Genomic DNA, 22,183 nt, shown 5'->3' on the forward strand with positions numbered 1-22,183 from the left:
AATGTTGCATTCAATAAATAGTTGGCTTAGGGAGAGGAAAATGAGTACATCAGGCTTCCCTTTGGCTTTTAAAACCGTGCCTAATTTTTAAACCATTTTAAGATACCACCTATAGGTTTCTCAACCCCATTTTTGCCTGAAGACATTAAAGGTTTGAGTGGTAATGCATATAACCAGGGAGCTTGTTCTCTTGCAATAGAAAATACTGATGAGTAAACCCATTCAGTCATCTGTAAAATTGCTGAGTGTATCCAACACAGCTGTTGTGAGTATTGATTAAAGCAGGAGGGGAAGGTCTGATGCTGCTAGCCCTGTCAGAGGTCACCAGGAGAGTAATTAGCTACCAAGTGTTACAGGGCCAAGTGTCATCACAAATAAGGTTTCACCATTGCCTTTGGTGTTCTCCAGGGACACCAGGAAGATGGGACAAGGAAGCGTGGAAAATGTTTGTGCTGAGTTAAACTAAGGTTTATCCACTTAAAATTTGCAGATAAAGAGCTTTCTAAGTGCATTTCTGCACTGGCCACCTGGGCACTTTCTGGTCACAGAGCTGATGAAGGGGGAGGGAGGACTTGAAAGCAGCTTGTCTTGGTGTTGTTATTTCTTAACTGTTTAATTATTTGAATACCCTTCTAAAAATTAGTATTTCTTGTAGAATGTCTGAGTTCAGTATCATATGTGATGCAAATGGGTGTCTAGTCTCTGGTGGAGGATAGGATCTCAGAGGATCAGGAGAAGAGGATTTTTAATTTTGTGGAGAGCTGTGTAGTCAGCTGGCAAATTTAGGCCATAAATATTAAATTAGCTGTCTTTCTGTGTCAGAAATCCCTCATCTTGTTTGCAGATTAGTTTTTCAGATGGACAGTTTTACTAGTGGGTGTGTTATTCATCACAAATACTGCTTCAAAAGTTTTGTCCACCTTCTTTTTTTTCCCATCTGTCTTTTCCCAGCCTTTTTCCCGTCTTTATTTCTCTATGATGCTGCAGAATGTGTGGTTGGAAGTGTGGTTGGACTGGTGATTAGCATTTGGATCCTTTTAGCTTTTGCAGGACTGTGTGGGTGTGCAACAACTCCCTAATGTGAAAAAACATTTCTCCTTGCCCAGAGGAAGTCCTCTGAAAAGGGCAGTCTACTTTTCACCGATCTGGCTAGGAAAAGATGCCAAGGACTTGGCACGCTGTGAACTTCTGACAGCTCTCCGCGTCCCATCTAGACCTCTCCACTTATCATCTGTGCAATGCTTAACGCTGCTCAAGAAGATTACAGGCAGAAATTGCTTTGTGGGAAGAAGGCAAATCATCTTTGGGAGGGAGAATCTGCATTATTGTAGGGAAATTTCCCTCTTCTTTTTTCAGCGTTCTTTTATTCTCTGGAGTTTTATGCATTCCGGCTTTGTATATCCTCCCATAGCTCAAGTTCGGTCAGCCTTCACTGCCTTACTGCTCCAGCATAGCGTAGGTTCTTTTATAACTCAGCTTTTGAATTCTGATCATTAAGCGTTAAGACCTGGGAAGGAAAATAATTGTAGAAAATTGGGGCAATATAAGCCATTTTCTGGCCAAAAAAGAGTAAATGCAGATGCCCCTCTGATACAATGAACATAGTATCACCGCTCCATGCTGGTCACTTATTCATATTCATAAGGTTAGCTTTTTTCATGTGGTTTTCTCTTCTCTTTTTCTTCTTAACGGTTGAGTCAGTTTTATTGCTCATAAAAATCAGTGACTGATGACCCCAGCTAGAGCAGTGCAGACTGCAGACAGCTGTTGTCCAGGCTCCCATCCACTGCTCTGCTGGTGACATGGTCGTGATTTGCAGTGCTTCTGTTGTTCGTAGTCTGCAGCTCTTTTCTGAGGAGTCATTGCCAATTCTGACAGTGACAAATGCTTGCCAAGGAATAGTGAAGCTAGTTTAAAGTGCAGAGCCATGTGTTACTAGTACACTTGACTGCATACATACTCTAGTTTTGGTGCCAGCAGAAACCAATCTTGATTGTGTCTCCTGGAAAACATGCAAAACAGTTCAACGAGAATCTGAAGCATCTTTTCTTCTATTGAAAGTGAGAATGAATGTACAGAGGTAGTGAAAGGGATCGTTTCCTGTCTTTGGATCCTTGTCCGGGAGTTATTTGCAGACCGCCCCGTGATGGAGGAGCATGGTGAATGAATGCCTGTATCCAGGTCGCGTTTGATAAAGAGTAAGCCGTGTCCTGTGCAGCTTGGTTTAGAGATCCATTACAGATACTGGTTTGACTCCTGCTCGATCGTGCCTGTTCTTCCCACTAGCTAAGGGCTATGCCTAAAAGTAGGGTGGCTGCAGGGACTATAGGCCTCTCCATTAATAAATTCTGCGGAGCTCCTGTTTGTGGGAGGCTGTTTCTGGAGGAAAGGAACCCAGAGGACAAGGTTACAAGGTTTACCCTGCTCTGACAGTAGTAAATGGACCTCCAGGACCATTTCAAGCGATGTGCCCCCGAATTGGTCATGCTTTAGGAAGTAATGACCCAAGAAGGAAGTAGCTGCAAAAAAACAGGAGCCTACTGCTCCTAGATGAATACAGAAATAATGTAGTATAAATTCGGCTAGCCTTGGAGAGGGAATACACACTGTTTCAACCAACAGGAACACCTGGAAGAAGGAGTAGATCCCTAGCAAACAAGGGAGCAATGAACATGTCAGTCACTTCAGCATGTGAGGCGGGACAGGGCTCTTGGGTGTCCCCAGAATGTGCTGCATTCACCTTTGGTTTTTCCTGTGTTCAGTCACTGTCCTGGTGGTTTCAGCCAGCCGCTGCAGAGGCAATCACTTTCCCCTCCACAATAATCCCTTGCTCCTTCTCTCCCTGCCTCGGCTGCTCCGGAGCAGCGCAGATCCCTCGCCTGTCATCACAGATCAGGGGATGCTGCCCGTGCTAGACGGCGTTCAGAGGAGCAGAGGCCAAACACTGCCCTCAGAGCTATTCCCAGCACTCCCATTGACCGCCGTGCACGCTCTGTGTTTGCATTGGAGGCAGTATTAACTAAACACTAAGGCAATATCTTCTACGTGAAAATAAAATGCATCCATGCTTTCAGGCCATTATGTGATCTGGTTCTCCCTCTTGCTTTTAGATGAGTATAAAGGAGAAGCTGCTTGAGGTTTATTAACTAATAACCAAGGAAACCTGTTTTGAGTGTCAAAATCTCATGAGACATCTCTTCTTCTACAGAAACTAATCTGGTATTTTGTTCAGTGGAGATTGAACAAGCATTTAACCCAGCTAATCAGGACCATCTCTTGGCATATTTTTATGCTTCCAGCTTGATAATAAGGTGCTGCTGCTGTGGACTTTGCATCCTGTTAGTTTGCTTTAATAACTCACTGTCAGTATCTCTGCAAAAAGATTCCGGGCAGGGGGATGCTCTCCCTTGCGTCATCTTTGCATTCCAGACCTTGTCTCTGCTCCTTCTCCGGGGAGATGCTAATCTCGCAGTGTTTTACTTTCTGCATTTTCCATATGTGACAACTGTGTGTCTGATCACCACAATCTCGCATAGTTATTGTACCCCAGGGAAAGGGAGCCAAAAAAAACATATGGGGCTAGAGAAAACGGTGTGCTTCACTGCACACAGGCGTATTTCGGAGACAACAGACTCTTTGCTATGAGGCAGAAAAGATGTGGACTCTCCCAAATCTTCTGGAAGTGAAATCAAGGCTGTGATGTGCTTCTCCTCAACCAGTGGTGCAGAAATGCAAGAATTACTCTAAAATCAGTGTTTCAGTTGTTAAGATTTTAATCATTTATGCCATTGACAAATCCCAGTTGCTTAATCACTAAGGACTGCTTCTACTGGAAAAAAATTATATTGTTTTTTTCTGCTGACGGTGTTGGTTTCCTGAGCAAATGAGCACACAGGTGCAAACACCTGCACATATATACACATGGGGGTCAAAAGTTACAGGCTGAAGCACTCGTCTGAAAATAGTTGCAGGCTTTCACCTTGTCTAGCCCTGTATCCACTCCCACCTCTCTCCATGGCTGCCTCTCCAGTGACTTGAAACAAGCAATTTTCTATCTCACCCTGTTCCTTTATCCAGCCCTTCCCATATACACACACAGATTTACTGCAGCTTCTTGTAGCCTTAGCAACTGCTGCCACTTAAGGTTTGTGTACTGAGGGAAAGGTAATGGGTAGGGGAAATGCCAAGGGATAGAAAGGAGCATCCTAAACTGGGGGAGAAGGCAGATACTAAATTGTCTGAAATGCCTCTCAATAGCCTTGATCCCAGCTATCAGTATTTATTACTACAAACTAGACATGAGTTTGCAGAAGACTCTTCTTGGGCCCAGTCGTTTCCTCCCTCAGTCAGTCCCAGACTGAAAAATGGACATTATCCAAACTGCTGGGGGCCTGGAGGCATCTGCTTGGTGCCCCAAGATGCGTGCTCCCTCCTAGAGCTGCACAGAGAAGAGCTGCAAGAGTAGGAAACACACCCAGTAAGCAGAACTTGCTGGAAAACTCATCCAGCAAAGTTTGTGAAACCTATCGTAAAAGGTCTTTTAAAGATCGATCCACTTTATCCTGCTCTCACGTTTGACCCTGCATAGTCCCATCAGTGCTGCCTTCTGCTGTCCCCAGGAGCCCCTGGGACATGGAGGGAGTCACCAGGACAGGGATGCAATGGCCTGTGCACAGCGAGCTCAGCTGTAGAGGCTAAACTTGGAATATGTACAACAATTATGAGCAAATGAAAAAAAAGGGTTTGAGAGGCATGTTTTGACCTAACATGGGAGTATCCAGTATTGTAAAGCAATGAACATGCTGCGTTATGTATGTACATACCCAAGACGAGTGTATTTTAGTGTGACATTTGTGACTTGAGAAAACCATTTTTCCGTGGAGACTGCCTTTTCAAAACAGCTACAGAAAGTATTCTAGGAACAAAATACATAATTGTTAATGGCATTAATGATTATAGCAAACTTCACTATGTGAAATATTCATTTAATACATTGTTATTCCAATGCTGTGCTCAGCAGAGATATGCTGGACTTGAGATCCAGCTATCACCATCATGGGCCTTACAGTATCACAGTGTGATTATCCAACACTATTACATGTTTTCAGGCTATTAAGAAATAGCTATCTTATGGCTGCATAAAAAACCATAGTGCCAGCCTATCACAGCCTCTCAGAGTATAAAATAACAAATTAACAAAAAAATAATTGCTTTTCTTCAGTATCATCAGCTTTAAAAAATCCTGTAAATCCCTGCGTAAAGGTCTGTCTTTTTATCAAACACCTTCTTAAGGCCTTCATTACCAGGAGAAGCCGTTCAAGGATTTTTGTAGTATTGACTCAAGGGAAAGAGCCCTAGATACATCAAAATCAGGAACATTTTGCCTGTTTCATATTCATAGTTTCTTCTTTATGTGTGACTGATTTATTCTGCTGCGTGCCCCCAGGGTGTGCATTGTCCAAAATAAAGGCTGCCAAAAAAAAAATGAGAACAGGGAGCAAGTAGGGTGGGGGGAGTTCAACCAATGTTTTTAAATGCTGTGAGACTATTGCACATCTTGCATCCTCGTGTGTGAATTCACCTTATGGTGTTTCTTAACAAAAGCATACACACTAAAATAACTTCAGCACAATGCAAGACATCGTGCCTGAAAATAGAAAGCTGCGCCAAGACAATTACTCGGTGCTGTGAAATCCGCTCGCTCCTGCTTCTGTATTGTCTTAAGTTGTGCTGCCATAGCATGCGCTTGCATTATAAAGCACTGTGACCGTGCAGTGGAAAGCACACACGCATAGAAAGCAAGCACCCATGACTATTTTAGGTTCTGGTTTTGCTTAAGAGAGTGGTTTGATTTTCAGTGACTTTTTTGCTCGCTGGTCTGTATAGATGTTGAAAACAAAGGGAGCACAAATTACTTTGACAAAGTCAGCAAAGCCGGCCCTGCAGAGTGGGCTCTCTGTGGAGAGCACAATGCCCAAATTACAGAGAAGCAGACTGCAAGGCAGAAACTTAAAAGCCACTACGTGCAAATATGTTCCAGCCGGGGAACAGGCAACTTGACAAAAGGCTCAACTCACAAGGCCGCCTGCAAACTTTGCCCAGGTGTTGAGGAGCAGTTCATTACGGGCTGCAATGAGGGGGATCTTTCTGCCATGGGAAGCTATTGTTAAGCGCCCCGACAGATGAGAGCAGACCCTTCTCCTGCCACAATAGCAGCTCACACTAAGCAAGACTCATTAAATATTCAGTTCCAGCCTCAAGCAGCTCATTAAGTCAGCAATGAGCAGTGACGCTGGTGTTGGAAAACCCTGCCTCAGTTAACATCACCATGCAGAGTCTCCTCGGATCTCTTGATGTTATTCTGCTCAGTACCTTTTCTGTGATGACCAGCTTGTGCTCTCTGCTTTGCATTAAATACAGGTAAAAAAGAGTCAGGTGGATTTAAGTTCTCCTGTTCTTTATAGGCCTTTTCAGAGATGAGTCCTGGGGCCTAAGCGAAGTGTCTGTGGCGGTTTTCTGTAGCAGTGTATGTAATGCAAGTTTGCAGGAGGAGGATGGGATGAGGGTTATTTGACTTTACTGGTTTAAAACAAATAAAAAGCCGGAATGTTTGAAGGATAACTTTCACAGCAGAACATCATGACATGCAGCAGTTTCAGATGCTGTTGTCGGCTGTTACACAGCAGAAACTTTTGCAGTAAGTGTATTTTCCCTGGAAATGCTGGTGTCTTAGGTGGATTTTGGCTTGAACTGTGTGCTGAATGTGTTTCTCATGTGCAGAGTTTCTTTCTGAATGATGTGTTTGAAACCTTTTTTGTAACCACTAACTTTTGTGAGTATAATTTCATATTCAGTACTACTTATATACAGAGGCATTTATGATAGGTGGATATCAGATGGCAATGAATTAGAGCCCACCAGAATCCAGAATTATGATTGTAAATAATTGTAGAAAATTCAAATATGTTTTCGTGCATCAATCTTTTAAAACTATAACATTGCAAACTATGGAGCAGAAATTGAACAGAAATGGAGAAGCAGAATGTGTGGAAAAGTTTTTGGCTATTTTTTCAGAGGGCAGTTTTTCACAACTTGAATCTCTTTTTTCTTCTTTCTCCTTTAACAGAAAGTGTTTTCAGACTGCCCATTTCTATGTGGAGGACAGCAGTTCCCCCCGTGTGGTCCCCAATGAAAGTATTCCCATTATACCTATTCCAGGTAAGACGGACTTAATCTCCTCTGCTTGTGCTACTTGGAATCTGGTTTAATTACATAAAGAAGAGAAGGTTATGCTTGTGATAAATCATGGGGGTTTGGTAGAAATTTGTTCTATCCATGCTGCTTCATTTAATTTAAGGTGCTTTGCGATGGGGCTCTGGGTGCCAATGCTGTGTTTTTCAACGTGCACCTCTCCCACATTGTTTTAATAGAAATTTCAGAATAACCTTTATAAAATGTCAAAAACATGAACAACGCTTCTTAAAAACACTAAGGCACTGCATCTAGGGGGAAACCAGCTGCTCCATCAGGGCACGTTGTGGATGAGGTACATCCATGCAGCTCCACTGCTCTCTCGAGAGCGGGGGACTTGCCCCCCACTTTCAGCATGTGCAGAGGTGGTGTCTGCTGGGTCTCAGGGAGGAAAGCAAGACACAGGGATAAGCAAACAATCTCAAGTCTAAAGCCATCTGTTAATTTGGTATTAATCAAGTTACCAAAGCTCAAATTCTCCTCTCAGCCATACTGAGAGTGAAGCTGGAAGCAGAGTTTAGCGCTGTTTTCCCTTCCTGAGGCGTTTCCCCTGGGAATTAGTAAGTGCAGGATCCAGCTGCCTTTAAGCCGTGAGGACAGAGAGAGCCTGTGCAGCCACTGTCTTGTTTGATGTTGGTGGGTTTATATTATTATATTGACCTCGGTCTGTCACATGCTGGTACTTGCTGCTTCAAGGTGTTTGCAGTTTCCTTGTCGTATTCTGTAATTTGTGTCATTGGTCTAGGATTCTATTTGCAGCTAATCAGGTTCATTTTACCAAAAAACATTCTAAGCCATCTCTGAGACACTGAAGAAACATGCTTCCTAGAAAAGTGAAAGAATCCCATTAGATTTTCCTTGACTGTATTCAGTAGACGTGTGTGACTTCTTTCTAGAAAGAATCTTTCAAAGTACCCACAGGAACTAATATAAAAGGTTAGCTATTACATTCCTACAGAAAACGTTAGTCAGTTTGCCTTGCAGTCTGATGCTGTGCCACTGAAAATAAAAGAAAATATGGTATCATCTCCTCTCCTTTCTATGGCAGACTAAGATGAATGTCCTGGTCATCTCACTTAGCAAGAAGCCACCCTTCTTCTCCTTTAGGGTAACAGGAGATGGAAGGTTTTAGTCTTAGACCACCTGCAATGAGTTTTTACCAAAGAACCTAAATAGTTGGAGAACTCCATTCTTCCTCTTCTAAAGCCAGGAGGAGCACTTTCCTGGTGGGGCTGCTTTAGTCGGTTTGATGGTCCCACCATGCCTGCACTCGTGTGATATCTCCTTCAAGCTTGTGCGGAGGGGAGGGTGAGCTCACCAGGACTCTGTGCAGAGCAGTGTCAAAACCCAGGGGATTATGAACACAAGGTAGTGGGAGGAGGGAAATTCTCCCCTCAGAAAGAAGTCTTTTTGACCAAGTTTTTTTTACCGTAATTGAGGCAATTTTTTCTTAGATAAAGAAACCAGCAGAAAGTTCATGTTCCAGTCTGTGTTGCTGAGACAGTAGTTCTTCCCTGTTTCACAGGGATGTTTTGATGATTAGTCCATAAAGACTGGCTGGCTTCCATATAAATTGTAGTATAGGCTGAAGAAGTTACATTAAAACTGTGCAGGTGACAGGTACCGTAAGGCCACTAATGCTTCTCCAGCAGCCATTCTAGCATGTAACAAGTGACTGAGAACAGAAGAACATTGACTTTTGGGGACATCTTCCCATGACTAGAGCAAGCCAAGCTGTTGGATCACAGCAGCATTGGGACTGACACAATGCAGCCGTCACTGCAGTGCACACTGTGGTCTGCTCAGGCTCAGTAATGCTAAGAAAGAGCTGCTGACCCCTGATAATGGGCACTGCAGATTAAGGCACATGCTGAGCAAGTGCTGGGGGACACCTCTAGAAGCTTTGTAGTTAAAAATCTGCAAGGACTGCCGATGAGCTCTAAGCACGTGAAGAACTGGGCCTTAGGCAGAGGTTTAGTCTAGTTGGATGCAAAGGTGAATCCACCCCTTCCATTCCCAATCTAATGACAAGATGTAATGGACATTTAGACACCTGCATACAGACATCCAAATGGAGGTACCTTAATCTGGAGCTGAATCATGCCCAGAAGGTCTTAAGAGAGAAGGAACTTGAAGATCTTGGCACTGACAGTAAAGCAATTCAAGCCACCAAAAGCCAAATCACCCCCTGGAAGTGCCTCTCTGTGTATTAACTATTACCTGTACAGGGAGTCTGTAATGAGGCTCAGAATTACTAGAGAGAAATTTCAGCTATGTTGGCTTTTTCCAAAGATGGGAGATACTGCCTGGAAAGATCTTGAAGCTCTCCTAAACATTTTCCTTCTTTGGAGATGTAGAAGAGGCCCGTTGTCCCCCATATACCTGTTGCTAAATGACTGTCTGACGTCAGCTGCTGCTCCCACATAGGCAGCCCACTGAAATGTCTTAAAAACTTTAAATGACAAAATTCTCCTTTGAACTGATTGCAACTGATGAAATTATAAGCTGCTGAACTTTTCCTCTGGAAGCTGCCAGAGGGTGTGAGAAAGTCTTACTTGCCATGTTGATCCTAGAAGCAAAATATAAGTGGCATTTTCACAAAAGCAAGTTTTTCGAAGTAACCTTGTTAGGTTGTGAAACCCTATCCTTACAAAAGAAATTTGAATAGATCCCTGTGGAACCATGCATCTACCTCCTACAATTCAATGGACCAATTTCTACTCTCAGTTATGAGCAAGCAGCCACACTGGTGGCAATTTAGAGCAGCGTGTCTAAAGATGCTCGGTAGATTTGCCAAAGCCCATCTCCATCACGCCGTGAGCTGCCGGGCGGAGGAAGCTGAGCGCGTTTGGGCTGGCTGGTCCTGGCCCAGGTGTGGGGTGGCTCTGCCAGGTGTCTGGGAGCCAAGCGCAGAAACGTCCTGATGCAGCTCGAGAGGTGTCAGAAGCAGCACTGGTGTCCCTGCATGCCACCACTCTGCTCAGTGACACGTCAGCATGCTCAGAGGTAGCTTTTGTGTTTATTTCTGTGCTACGGTCTGCTCTTATTTAGGCAAATGCTCTGTTTTCTCTGGTCTAGGAACTCTAAAATCAATCTGCCAGCTACCTGCAATAGACACACAGTACATCTCTTCAGGTCCAAAATCTAAAAAAATCTTCTTGTAAAGGAATGATTTACCCATTTTCTATTTCACTTCCCATGGTGTACGTGCTTAATTATTGTGCATAAAGCCACATCACCCATAGGCGTGTGCTTATCTGTGCAAATTTGCTCTGAGACCCAAATCATTATCATTATTCATAATTATCTGCACTGCTTGATCTAGAGAAACACAGGACAAAGGAGATACCATTAACTGAGTCACCCACTGGATATTACAACTGAAGTGTAAATCTAAACTTACATAAGCCTTGTGCCTGACAGTAATGCATGTGTAATCAACAGCAGATTTCTGAAACTCCCCTGCCATTCAACCCCACCCCCAAATTATTTCTTCGTATCTTCTCTCTTTGCCCCAACACTCAGTTAATTTTGGCCACGTCCACACCATCTTTGCCTGGATCTCTTCACTATAATATTTGGTCTTGGCAAGATCTCTTTCTCAGCAAACCAGCTCCTGTTCCTGTTTGGTTGTGGTTTTTTCCATAGTTGGGTCAGTGTCTGGTTAAAACAGTTCTGGATTTGATCCTTCTCAGTAGAGTTGGATAAGTAAGGATAACAGCAGCATCGTAGCTGCAGATCTGTATGTTTTGCAGCACTGCAAAACAAAATGCATCCCTTACCAGTGTTCCTTTCTTCTCATCGCGAGACCTGCTCCATGACAGCAGTGCAGAAGTGCACCTTTGTGTAACTTAAATGATATCAAATAGTGTAACTACCACAAATTTCACTTCTACCCTCCTCCTCCTCCTATCCTTTGTTTCAGAGCTTTCCTATTCTTGGGTGGTGCGTTGTTCTGGAGCTCGCTGAGGCTTTATGGGTTCCTCGCCCAGCCCATGGGCACAGTGCACCCTGGGGGACTCATGTCAGCAGGACTTGTTGTGCGATCAGTACAGAGATAGTTGAGCCTTGACCCCATGGCAAAACTCAAAACTCTGCATAGTCTTGACCACAGTCCAGGGAAACGTGGCTCATAAAGAACACAGTGGCTGGCCAATGCAGCTGATTCATTCCAGCGTATTATTGCAGATGTCTTTCACCATTTTTAGCAGAAGTAAAATGATTCGGATGCGATGCCAATCATTTCAGCTGTGTCTAGACTGCAAGGCTCAGAAGCACTTCCTAGTGCTTGGATCAAGGTGCATGCATGTAAAGGTCAGTAAATTAATTTTTTAACTAGTACTGGAGTTTATGAATACTGTATTTAAAATAACTAGTGGCAGAATCTGATGGAGAAACACTCTCATGCTTCTTCAACAATGACTCAGTGTGGGTGCATGAGCCCAGGAGATAGTGGAGTAGCCAAGTACGTTGCAGTGAAAATGTCTTGACTACCTCATGCAGTCATGCGAGGGTGTGAAGGCCAGTGCAGTCATGACTCTCCTTCATTTCCCTCTGTCGTCTCATGGTTACAAGGAGGAGTCCCATCAAGAGTCCATCTCATTAACTCTTAGCTTTCGTTAAATCTCTGCAGAATTTTGAAACCTTTTTCCTTATTCCTTCAATAACTGTGGTCTCCTTCATCCTTTCCTGATGAACATCAGCAGTTAGACTTGATGTGTTTTACAAGCTCAGTTCCTGCACTTCTGATATCTTCTGGTAGCATCTACCCTGTGACAAGTTTCCTGTTTCTATTAAGAGACTATACCAAGAGGTATCTCATTTGACAAGGAAACAGCAGGTTCCCAGCAGAGCCTTGGTATCGTACTGTTTTGTGCTAAGACGTAGCTGTCTCAAGTTGCATCCCAAGAGGTGAAGAGCAGAGCACCAGGACGTGTCTGTGGCCACTACAGTGACAGTGTGCTGAGCACAGTGATCCTGTGTTAGACTGGCAAGGTACAAGGAAAAGTGCTAACTCCAGTGGAGGGCTTGCTTCTCAAGGGCATGAAGCTCTTCACTGAGCACAGAGGTAGTGCTCTTCAGCTGTTTAAGACGTTATTTCTGCTTTCTGCTCCCTGCGGATTTATGTTCCAGCACCATATTGTGAATTGTACCCATCTTCAGCTTCAATTAAATTCACGAATTCAATATTGCAAACACAGCCGTCCTCTGAAGCCAAGAAAATATCAAGGTATTTTAGGGGAACATCCACCTTCCTTTTTCTCTGCTATAAACTGCTGCTCCTGCAGCACGCTGAAGAATTTATGGTACGGTATCTAATCACGGTACTTGTAATGGAGGCTTCAGGAGTTGGCTAAATCACCCCAAAACACGTTTTCACGGTGGCCATGTGAAATGCAGATAGATCCTTTTCTGAGCGGCGTCACGCTGGGCTGCAGAGCCCTGAAGTTGAACCTCCATGTGTTTAAATGTAAGGCATGTATCTAATTGATGGCACGACTGGGACCTGAGGATGGAAATGTGTGAGATTAAAATTGTGTTATTTAGCAGGCAGTACCCAATAAGATCATGTTTAATGTCTGTGCTAAGGGAAAATTCACATTATTTCATTCTCTTGGACTGAAATTGGTTTTTTGCTTAAAGGGAAGAAGTGTATTGCTATTACATTTATAATTAATGATAACCTAATCTAAGATTTGTACAAGCAGATTTAAACTGAGCTCTTATTTTGGCATATATAAAATTTTATCATTAACATCTTTATATTCCTGACTGACACATGGCTAATAGCATTGTAGTAGATTAAATCTTGAAGCAAGAGAGATGAATGTAGCTACAATATTACACAGGTGATTTTTCATATTCTACTTTTTCATGTGTCTCCCCTTTATCAGAAACCTGCCCTTGTGTTCATTTGACTTGATTATAACAAATAGATAGCAATTATCTTGCTGGAAGGACTTCTGTGGTTTTCTTTCAACATGCCCACCTATCCAGGACTTTCAAAATGTATTCATGGTGTTTTCCATGCCTCTTCACTTTGAAAGACATTTTTATTAAAAACAGTATTCGATAAACACATGATTACAAAAATGTGAGCATTAATGAGGAATAGTGTCCCCAATAATCAACTCTTAGTAAACAATTATATATTTTAATTTCTAATTTGTCTTAATTACTGAGGTCAGTAGGAGGATCCTTCAGGAGGATGCCAGCCTTAAAGGGCTTCAGCAGGTAGCTTGACCCTCCTGAATGAAACCTACTGTATTGGCTTTTTAGTATTTATGCAGATATGATCTCCACAGAAGGCAGACACCTTCTCAATACTAAGGGATTTTTAATGACTTGTTTTATTATAAATTAACTGGTACTCATATTGTATAAATAAAATTGTTCTTATATTTCTGGCCATGTTTTAGACAGCAAGCAGTGTGATCGGTGAGAAAAAATAATTATTCCAAATGGAACACAGTGGCTTCAGTTCCATTCTTATTTCAAATACATAAACAAGGAAAGCCAATATACTGCAGAATTAAAGGCTCTTTGTGTATAATTCAAATGCGTTAAATCTAAAATGTTTTGGAGAAAGCTGGACACCACCCATTCTTATGTATAGAATTACTCATGGAGTCCTGCGTGAGTTAGGGCAGGATCTGGCTATGGAGTTCCCTGCTCAGACATTTCAGATTCAAACAGTGCCAGAATTTGAGCTGCCTGTGAAGTTTCTGACCCCTATAAGCATGGGCACTTCGGAGTATACACTCAGTCTGTAGGTTCAGAGATCTTTGTCTAAGCTTCTCTGTAGAGGTAAACACCTGACCTTAGCAAAGTTGGTAGGAGTTTTTCAGTAACCTCTACTGGGGCAGAATTTTACCCAAGGGTATGCTATTAATCTTTGCGATATTCTTTACGATCAGCCACTTTTCTGGAGACGGACCAAATCCAGACATACTCGGGCTTTACATCCGCGTTTAGTACCGTGTGTTGTGTGCACTTCCATATTGCAGGGTACAGCTGCTTAGATCCTATTCGGTCTGGGCTACAAGTGCCCCACTGCTGGCTGGGGAAATGAATCTGTTGGAATTGCACTCCACAGAGTTAACGTGGTTATAGTGCTGCCTGTGAAGGCAAACTTTTGCTATAGGTCTGTAGCCTTCACTCTAATACATATTGTAGCTTATGGAATGGCTGTTAGACTCAGTTTAAGTAATATGCATCCTAATATTGATGGTAGGTATTCCAGCTGCTTGCAGAATTTTTCCATCTCTCTTTGTAAAAAGTAAAAATTCAGGAATCCACCTGAACGTGGTTAACAATAAAGTAAATGTATTTTAAAAATCCTGGGATTGCATTCAATGTTGTCTCCAGCAGTGGAGACTAAGAAGGTGAAAGATGAATTGACATCCCAGGATGGAGTGCTGCTGGGAGCAGGAAGGTGCCTGTTTGCTATGGATATGGGACATCATTGGTCAGATATGTTATTTTTCAGTGAGTTAAGAGGTCAAATCCAGTCCTACTATGACCCTACTGGAAGATAGTTCTTTCCCATTGGGAAAACTTTTTTTGCAGAAGATAAGAACTGTGAGGATACGCTATTGAGGGTGGATTCTCCAGCATTAATGTCGCTAACAACGTCACTGGTTTTATAATTGTCATAAGCCAGGTTAGGTTTGTGCTGCCTTCAGAAAGGCAGTTTCCCTGTCACTTTACTATTCCTCATGGTAATTAGTAGGATCAACCCATCTACCCCACTGACAACTAATCCTTCTTCCCCTTCCCCACAAATCAATTAATCCTTTCTTGCATTCATCAGCCAGATCAGCAGACTGATTCAGTTCACTGCTCAGTCCCGCAGGCAGGGAGAAGGGAGTGGGAGAATCCCCTCGTCCTTTGGCTGAAGCCAGCTGTGAAGAGCACGCTGAGAATTGATGGAGGCGCTTCTGAGATGCAAGGGATGGCACAGGGTTGCTGAGCAGTGCAGTAAGTGGCTGCTGTGGGAGCAGATGGGCCAAGCCACGTGACAGCTATGGCACATGAATCCAGGTGGCTTCGCAAATGAGAGAGTGGAGCGCAGTGACTAACAAAATGGAATAAGCTTTCACGTTAATAGTAAGGCAGAAGATACATGGAGTATATTGGATTTAGTAGACTGGGCAAGATAATAGCTGAAAACCAGAAACCATTTACAAACAGAATGAAGGACATGGGAGAATTTTCTTACCAAGATTTCATGTCTGTCAAACATCTAGTCTTCAGAAACACCAAAACTCCAAACTAGACAAAGGTAATGTGAGGAAGCACTTGGGTTTTAACCTTCTGGATTAATTCCTGACCCAAAACCATCTATTCCAATCCAATACCACTAAACTATCCAGTGAGCGCTCAGGCTATAAATGAATCAAAATTAATCTGAGATCTTATTATGTGGAAATGCCATCTCTGATATGATATCCCATTTTTCTTTTGAAATTGGCCCCTATTGCTTTAACATTACAAAGGCAGCTTATTAAGTGGGAGATAAGGGGAAATCCTTCCTGGCAGGATTACTAATTATCCAAACTTTAAGGGTAGCCCTGTTCAAACTTCATTGCTTTTATACACTTTGGGCTTCTTTTGAAGGTGGCTGTCTCCTGAGGGGATGTATTAAGTATTCAGCATTGTCAATTGCCATTTCTTAAAAAATGAAGTGCAAGTGAAGGTTTTCCTCTACAATCATTTTTTTTTAAACAAACGTTACTTTCTTCTTGGCATTCTCCCTTAGTGGCAGGAAATTAGCCCTACTGTGATCCCCGTTGGTTTTGTGGATTTGATACTCCTCTCAGGCACTTATCTTGGACCAGCAAGTGAAGATGGGAACTCCACCAAAGTGTTAAATATCTAGTATAGGGATGCCCCCCACCTGTCAGCTTCAGTAGTGACTGGTTATAAGGAATGTTGTTATTATAAGTTATATTATTATTAATAAAATACATATTTACAATTATTTTAACGTTCTGGATACTTTTGACCCCGTCCATTCAAGATTACTTCTTTCTCTGCATAACACAAAGGGTTAGTATGGTGCCAGATTCAGCTTGTATTTCGTAGTGACGTAAATCCAGAATCACTTTATCGACACTGATAAAACAGATGGCTAAACCCAAGCTAGACAGGACTGCAATTATATCTGCAGTGTTAGAGGTGAAGGTATGTTATTAAAACATTTCCCTCTCCCCTTTGAATAATGTGTAGGTCTTGCAAAATGTAAGCATCCTACTGACAATATCAAATGTCGCTCTAGCTTTTGGATGGGGAAAAGTATATGGTACAAGAGGGAATATGTGCAGAAGAACTATGAGAGCTCCTAATTAACCATTATAGGATTCCATTAATCTCTTCAATCGACTAAAAGAATTATAGTCATTGAAGTCTATTTGTCTTAAGATGGAAAGAAGGCTTAACCAAAGCCTTTGGACTGACGATAGTGCAAGGAAGAGGATATTCTGTGCATCTAGCTACATCTGTTGGTTTTCTTAGGGAAGGTCACACAGCCATCTTCAGGTAACGTCAAAGCAGATATCGCTCAAGAGTGCTGAGTGTATTCATACATATTTTACTGGTGGTGTGCCAAGCTGCCCATGGCAAACCATGCATACACCCCAGCTAAAGTAATTTGTGTTCCTGGGTGGAAGTTTGGAGTTGGAGTCCATGAATAGAAAAATACAGGCCCAAATTGCTTTAACACTTTTCTGTTTCATTGACTAGTGTCGTAGACTGTACAGCTGCTTTCTTGTGGCTATCGGCAGAGACAAGATGGGCAGGCAGCCGGGAAGTGGCCGTGGGCTACCTGTCCCCTCCGGGCTGCACGTGTCCCTTGGGGGGTGGCCTCTGCCTGGCTTCTGCACAGCAGCTGCCAGATCTTGCACAGTCAGTAGGACCGCGTTGTCCCAGCAGTTTGAAAGCTGGAAATCGTAAATATTTTTTTGAGTTTCTAACACTTGTGGTTCTGATTTTAATCTTCCTAACAGGAAACAATCACATTTGCTCCACCGTGGTTTTCCTGAGTTTATGGGCAGCTTCAGCAACATAAGCTCCCTCTCACCCAGTGAGCTCATATGTCAACAGTATTTCCTAGTTAATTTATTTAATGTTTAATTGTTGCCCATGTTACCAAATAGGGTAAGAAACTGCATTGAGTTAAGGCAAAGGGAGGGAATCGGAAGTGAAATTGCAGAAGAGATAAAAGGGAGGAGAAACAATAAAGGATAGTGAACAACAGAGAAGTGAATTAAGAGGGGCTATAAAGGTGGAGACATACTGCCACCATGCAGTGATGATGATAAAAGGAAAGCTAACCATACTTTGCCATGGATCTCTGGTGCAGACCCATCCTTGAAATTGGTGGGAATTCAATGGACCAAAGAGCAAGTTATCTCTAATGTATTTTTTGGCTCACAGATCACAATTAAAATTAAATTCTGCCTTCTGCAAAATTAAATTGGACACACTGGTCTGCTGCAGTGAATCCTTGATCTCTGTTGGTCTCAGTTGAGCTAGACTACTCAAGAAAAAAAAGAAATAATAACTATAGAACTTTTCTTGTGAGAGTATGTGAAATTGCTATCATAGCACAAATTATTTTCAAGGAAACCTAGGATGTATGGGTTACTTTTCAGGAGAGGAAAGATTGTTTTACAGGCTTTTGCTATTGACTGCTGTTACTATAGATCATTTCATTCAAGTCTCTTGGCTGCAAAAATATTAATACAAATGTTGTTATGAGATGATGATGTTCTCAATATTACATAGAATAAATGTTATCACTTAAATATTTCAAAATGCCAGCATTTCTGCATGCTGCAGCTTTTTGCTAAGATGAACATACACTTGTCAAATGTTTTGAATTCTGTATTATTCAGTAAATGAGCATGTGGTTAATTAAAGTGGCATAACTATACTGGGAGGTGATCAGATTGCAAACATATCTTTAACAATTGGCTCTTGTAAATAAAACAGAAGAGAGCTGATTGAAATCTGAAAATGTCAATAGATGCAAAAAGCCACCTTAGAGCGTTACCTGATAAAATAAGAGTAGAGAAGTAATGACATGGTCAATATTAACTGCCATCAGCTGGAAGGAAATCAGATTGTCACGGATCTATAAAATTCTTGCCAAAGTAGAACCTCATTTACACATACAGATCTTCATACCCTTTGCTAAGAAAAGCATATGTGACAGCTTAGAGGTTTTAGCTGCCAAAGATCTTTCACTCCGAATACAGTAAATGTCACATCTATTTATTTATCGTTAAATTTTGCTAAGTATCTGTAGAAATATTTGGATTTTTTCTATCATAATGTAGATGTTTAAAAGGAAAAGAATCCAGATTATAATGCAGCTGTAGCACCAAACCATATGGCTGCTAAATGGGAGCAAAAATACACCAGTGAATTACTGGGAGTAAACATAAACTGGATGCGATCTTCAGAAGAATATTAAATGGAATATATGAATACCAGAGTATTGCCATAAAACCATGCAATCAGACAATAGTAGCCATCAGGCAATAGATTATTTCACATGCTGAAAGTAATCACAGTTGTATAGCAATTTACGTTTACTAAATGCCAGTCTGAAAATATTAACTAATGAATCTTGGCAAGCGCAATGTTTCTGCCAACTGCAGCGGTGGTTGTAACAACATCTAGGCCTTTTTGTGAGAGAGAGAAATAAGGCAGCTATCCTATACCCCAGCTTTATTAGAATCTGTCCAGAGTCCCAGGTGCTCAAAACAGTCTTGTTTGTCTTTAATTCAATTCAAGCCTTTGAATTCTTTCTTTTAAGAAAATATCTGTGGGTGATTTATTGGTATATTGGGTGGAATTTGCACTGTGCTGAGCAAGAACAAATGGTCCGGTGGAATACATATTCAATGTTATGAATAGTGTCTGGCATGAGAGAGAACTCAAATTAATGAGGGTGTTGTGTTGCCTGTTCTTTTGCTCGGAGACAGTTTCATGATAAATCCATTTGGATCCTACATCGTTGTATAAAAAGGAAAAAGTTAATAACTTCTGTGAGAAAAGCCTGTGTGTCTGCTCAGTGTGGTAAAAACTTACGGGGGGTAATTGTCAAATGTACTTTCATATTTTGGGTCTTTTCTGACCTTTTTATACAGTGTGGAAGGAGAGGAGGCCTCTTCATCCCATCCACAACCATCTTCAAACTGTGAACAAGAACCAAACGATCCTTGAACTTCAATTGGACTTTGTAAATTAGCATCCCAGGGAATAGACTCTCAGTTTTGGTAATTGCAGTGCTTAGAATTAGAAATAGAATATGAAGAGTTTATCTCTAAAATTGGTCAAATTCATCATGATTTCTTATTACTGCATATTGAACTGGGTCTGCCCCTGGGAACAGATCTAAGCGATATTGAGTAAAAACTTTCTTTCCTGAAGTTTTATGTGTGAGACAAATAGCAACTCTGAATATCTCTTTCTTTCTACAGATGACATGGAAGCCATTCCAGTCAAGCAGTTCATTAAACACATCGGTGAGCTGTATTCCAATAACCAGCATGGGTTCTCGGAAGACTTTGAGGTACGATTTAATGATCCACCACTAAAATGTTGTTTTCCTAAAGTTAATTGTGTATTAATAGTTAGGGACCAGGCGACATCTGTGTGATGCTGTCATGTCAGGTAAATGAAATGCTCAAAAGTATCAGAAGAAAAAGGGAAATACCAGTTTACCACCGGGTATGAGAAGTGTGGAAATGGACATCTACAGATGCTTTCTAACCACCAGATTTGGTGCCTTTAAGGGAGGATCCTCCTAGATTTTTATTAAATAGGAAAAGCTGCCTGCAATCCCGCAGGAACAATGCGAAGATACAAGCAGTTGTTTTTAACTCCAAGTTTTTCTTGTAATCTGCAGCTTGTTTTACTCTTATTGGCCCAGAATTCACTCCTCAGTCACACTGAGAAGTCGCATACCCCCTGAGTAGCCCAAAAGGAGTAAAATAGTGCTCACTATGAGTAAGAATAGTACAATTTGGTCTTTTATGAAAACCCAAACTGTGGGTCAGTTCCTGGAGTCCTTGTTCATGCTCTGTTCAGCCAGGAAAGATTGCTGTTGAAGTCGTTGCTTATTTTGTTACAGTAAAACCAAGGAGAAAGAATTCAGGATTTAGTTGGTGGTATTGACCTAACGTGACTATTTGAAAGTTTGCATCTTGTTACCTGTTATCTGCTATAAACTGGAGGTAATTCCTATGAAGTGAGAGTAGTTTTCCACCTCCGAGTTACCAAACCCATGTTGTGCGAGCGTGATAAACATCACACAGTATGAGGACGGGCTACAGAGTCAGGCCTTAATCAATCAGGATTCTGTGGCCGGGTTATAGGCATTTCTTTCATTCAGTCTAATCACAGTCACTGCTGAACTTGGGCAAGTATTGAGAAGCAGGAGGAGCCCCGGGAAATTGCATGGAGCTGTGCTACTGGCTTCCCCACCAGCAGAAGGGGGGGGGGGGGGGGGGGGGGTGCGCTGCGTGTGAGAGGCAGCTCTGCTTACAAACAAGGCAATGAACCAGAATAGGTGGCCTTACATCTACGGCTTCTTTGCTTAGTGCAGTAAAGACGAGACTGTATGAAGGAATTGTTTTTAATGGGATCATTTAAAACATTTATTGTTGCTGTTTGGTTACTGTCTATAAAGAGTGGCTGCTTTGTCTCATGCCCAAACCCAGTTGTGTAAGTTAGAAACATTTTGTATTCATGAGGAAGGCAAATGTGTAAGGTGTTAAAGTGATTTAGTTCAATTGACTGCTGGCTGGATGGCTGAGCAGGAATATTGAGGCATTTAACAATGTTGATGGTATTCAGGACAAACATTTATTCTCCAGAGAGTAGAATTTGATCAGGATGATCAAATGCGACTCACTCTTCTCAATTATTTATGAATTGTGACCCCAGCGCTATTCATCACAGCTGGGTTTTACACCATTTAATTATTCAAAATAATCAGCAACACATCTGTAAACTTGGTCTGGCTTTAAGCAGGCTTTGCTTCAGCTGTTGCAAAATCACTGCTATTAACAAATGTTGGACACCTTCTGCCCGTGTTTTAGCAAAGAAAAACACTGCTCTAATAGCCTTATTTTTCCCTTCCTCCTGGAGCTCCCTGCTGTGAGTGCCACGCCGTGGCAGCCAGTCGGAGAGATAGCTTTGGCCAATTAGTCCTGTTCTGGGGAGCCCAGGGTCCCCTCTGAAGGGAAGTTAAACTCCTCCGACTGCACTGCACGCGCCAAATTCTATTCTCCGTGCTGACTTAGAATTTGGAGCGTCTGCTTTGAAGTCAGTATAGCTACTCCAGATGTATTTCTTCAGAGCTGAGGTCTCAGCTTCCTAAAGAGTCAATGAAATCTCCTAGAGCAGGGAGAAGAAATAGTAACAAGACGATCAGTGTCTGAGATAAACCATCCAGCTGCCTTGCGTTGCTTATGTTCTGCCCTGCTGACACCTCATGGGCCTGACTTTCTTCTTTATGGTTCACAGTGATGGGACAGAAGAGTGAAACCCGGGATTTTTCACAGAGCCTGTATGTAGAACATTTCTCAAGTGCCTAAACTGACTCAGAGATCCAATTCCCAGTTTTGAAAGTGGCTGAGGGATAGAGGAGCCTGAGGTCACGTTTATACAGTAGCTATTGGAAGTGGCTCGTGGTCTAACTGCTCGCGTCCAGTCAGATCCAGGCAGGGTGTATGTGCTGGAATTGCATCTACCAGCTACAGTGAAGACTTAGTTAATGTTTTAGGGAGAAACAGTAGGATTCCAGCTGAAACAGAAAATCCAGTGTTACAGGGCTGCTAACCTTGGGTGGAAAGTACCACAGCCGTATCATGCCTTAGCCCCAGGGAACTTCTGAAAAGAGGTGTTAGGTTCTGCA

At 42.2% G+C, this 22,183-nt stretch overlaps 1 protein-coding gene across 1 annotated transcript in view; it reads left to right on the forward strand.

The window, feature by feature from the left end:
• The window catches only part of PTPRG (protein tyrosine phosphatase receptor type G), a 421,778-nt gene that overhangs the window by 370,694 nt on the left and 28,901 nt on the right, over positions 1-22,183 (forward strand). The window contains exons 14-15 of the mRNA XM_074913948.1: positions 7,127-7,218; positions 19,743-19,834. Of these exons, the coding sequence (XP_074770049.1) occupies positions 7,127-7,218; positions 19,743-19,834 (184 nt within the window). The remainder of the gene's footprint in view (positions 1-7,126; positions 7,219-19,742; positions 19,835-22,183) is intronic.

This window comes from Athene noctua, chromosome 10 (assembly GCF_965140245.1).
Source record: "Athene noctua chromosome 10, bAthNoc1.hap1.1, whole genome shotgun sequence".
NCBI lineage: Eukaryota > Metazoa > Chordata > Aves > Strigiformes > Strigidae > Athene > Athene noctua.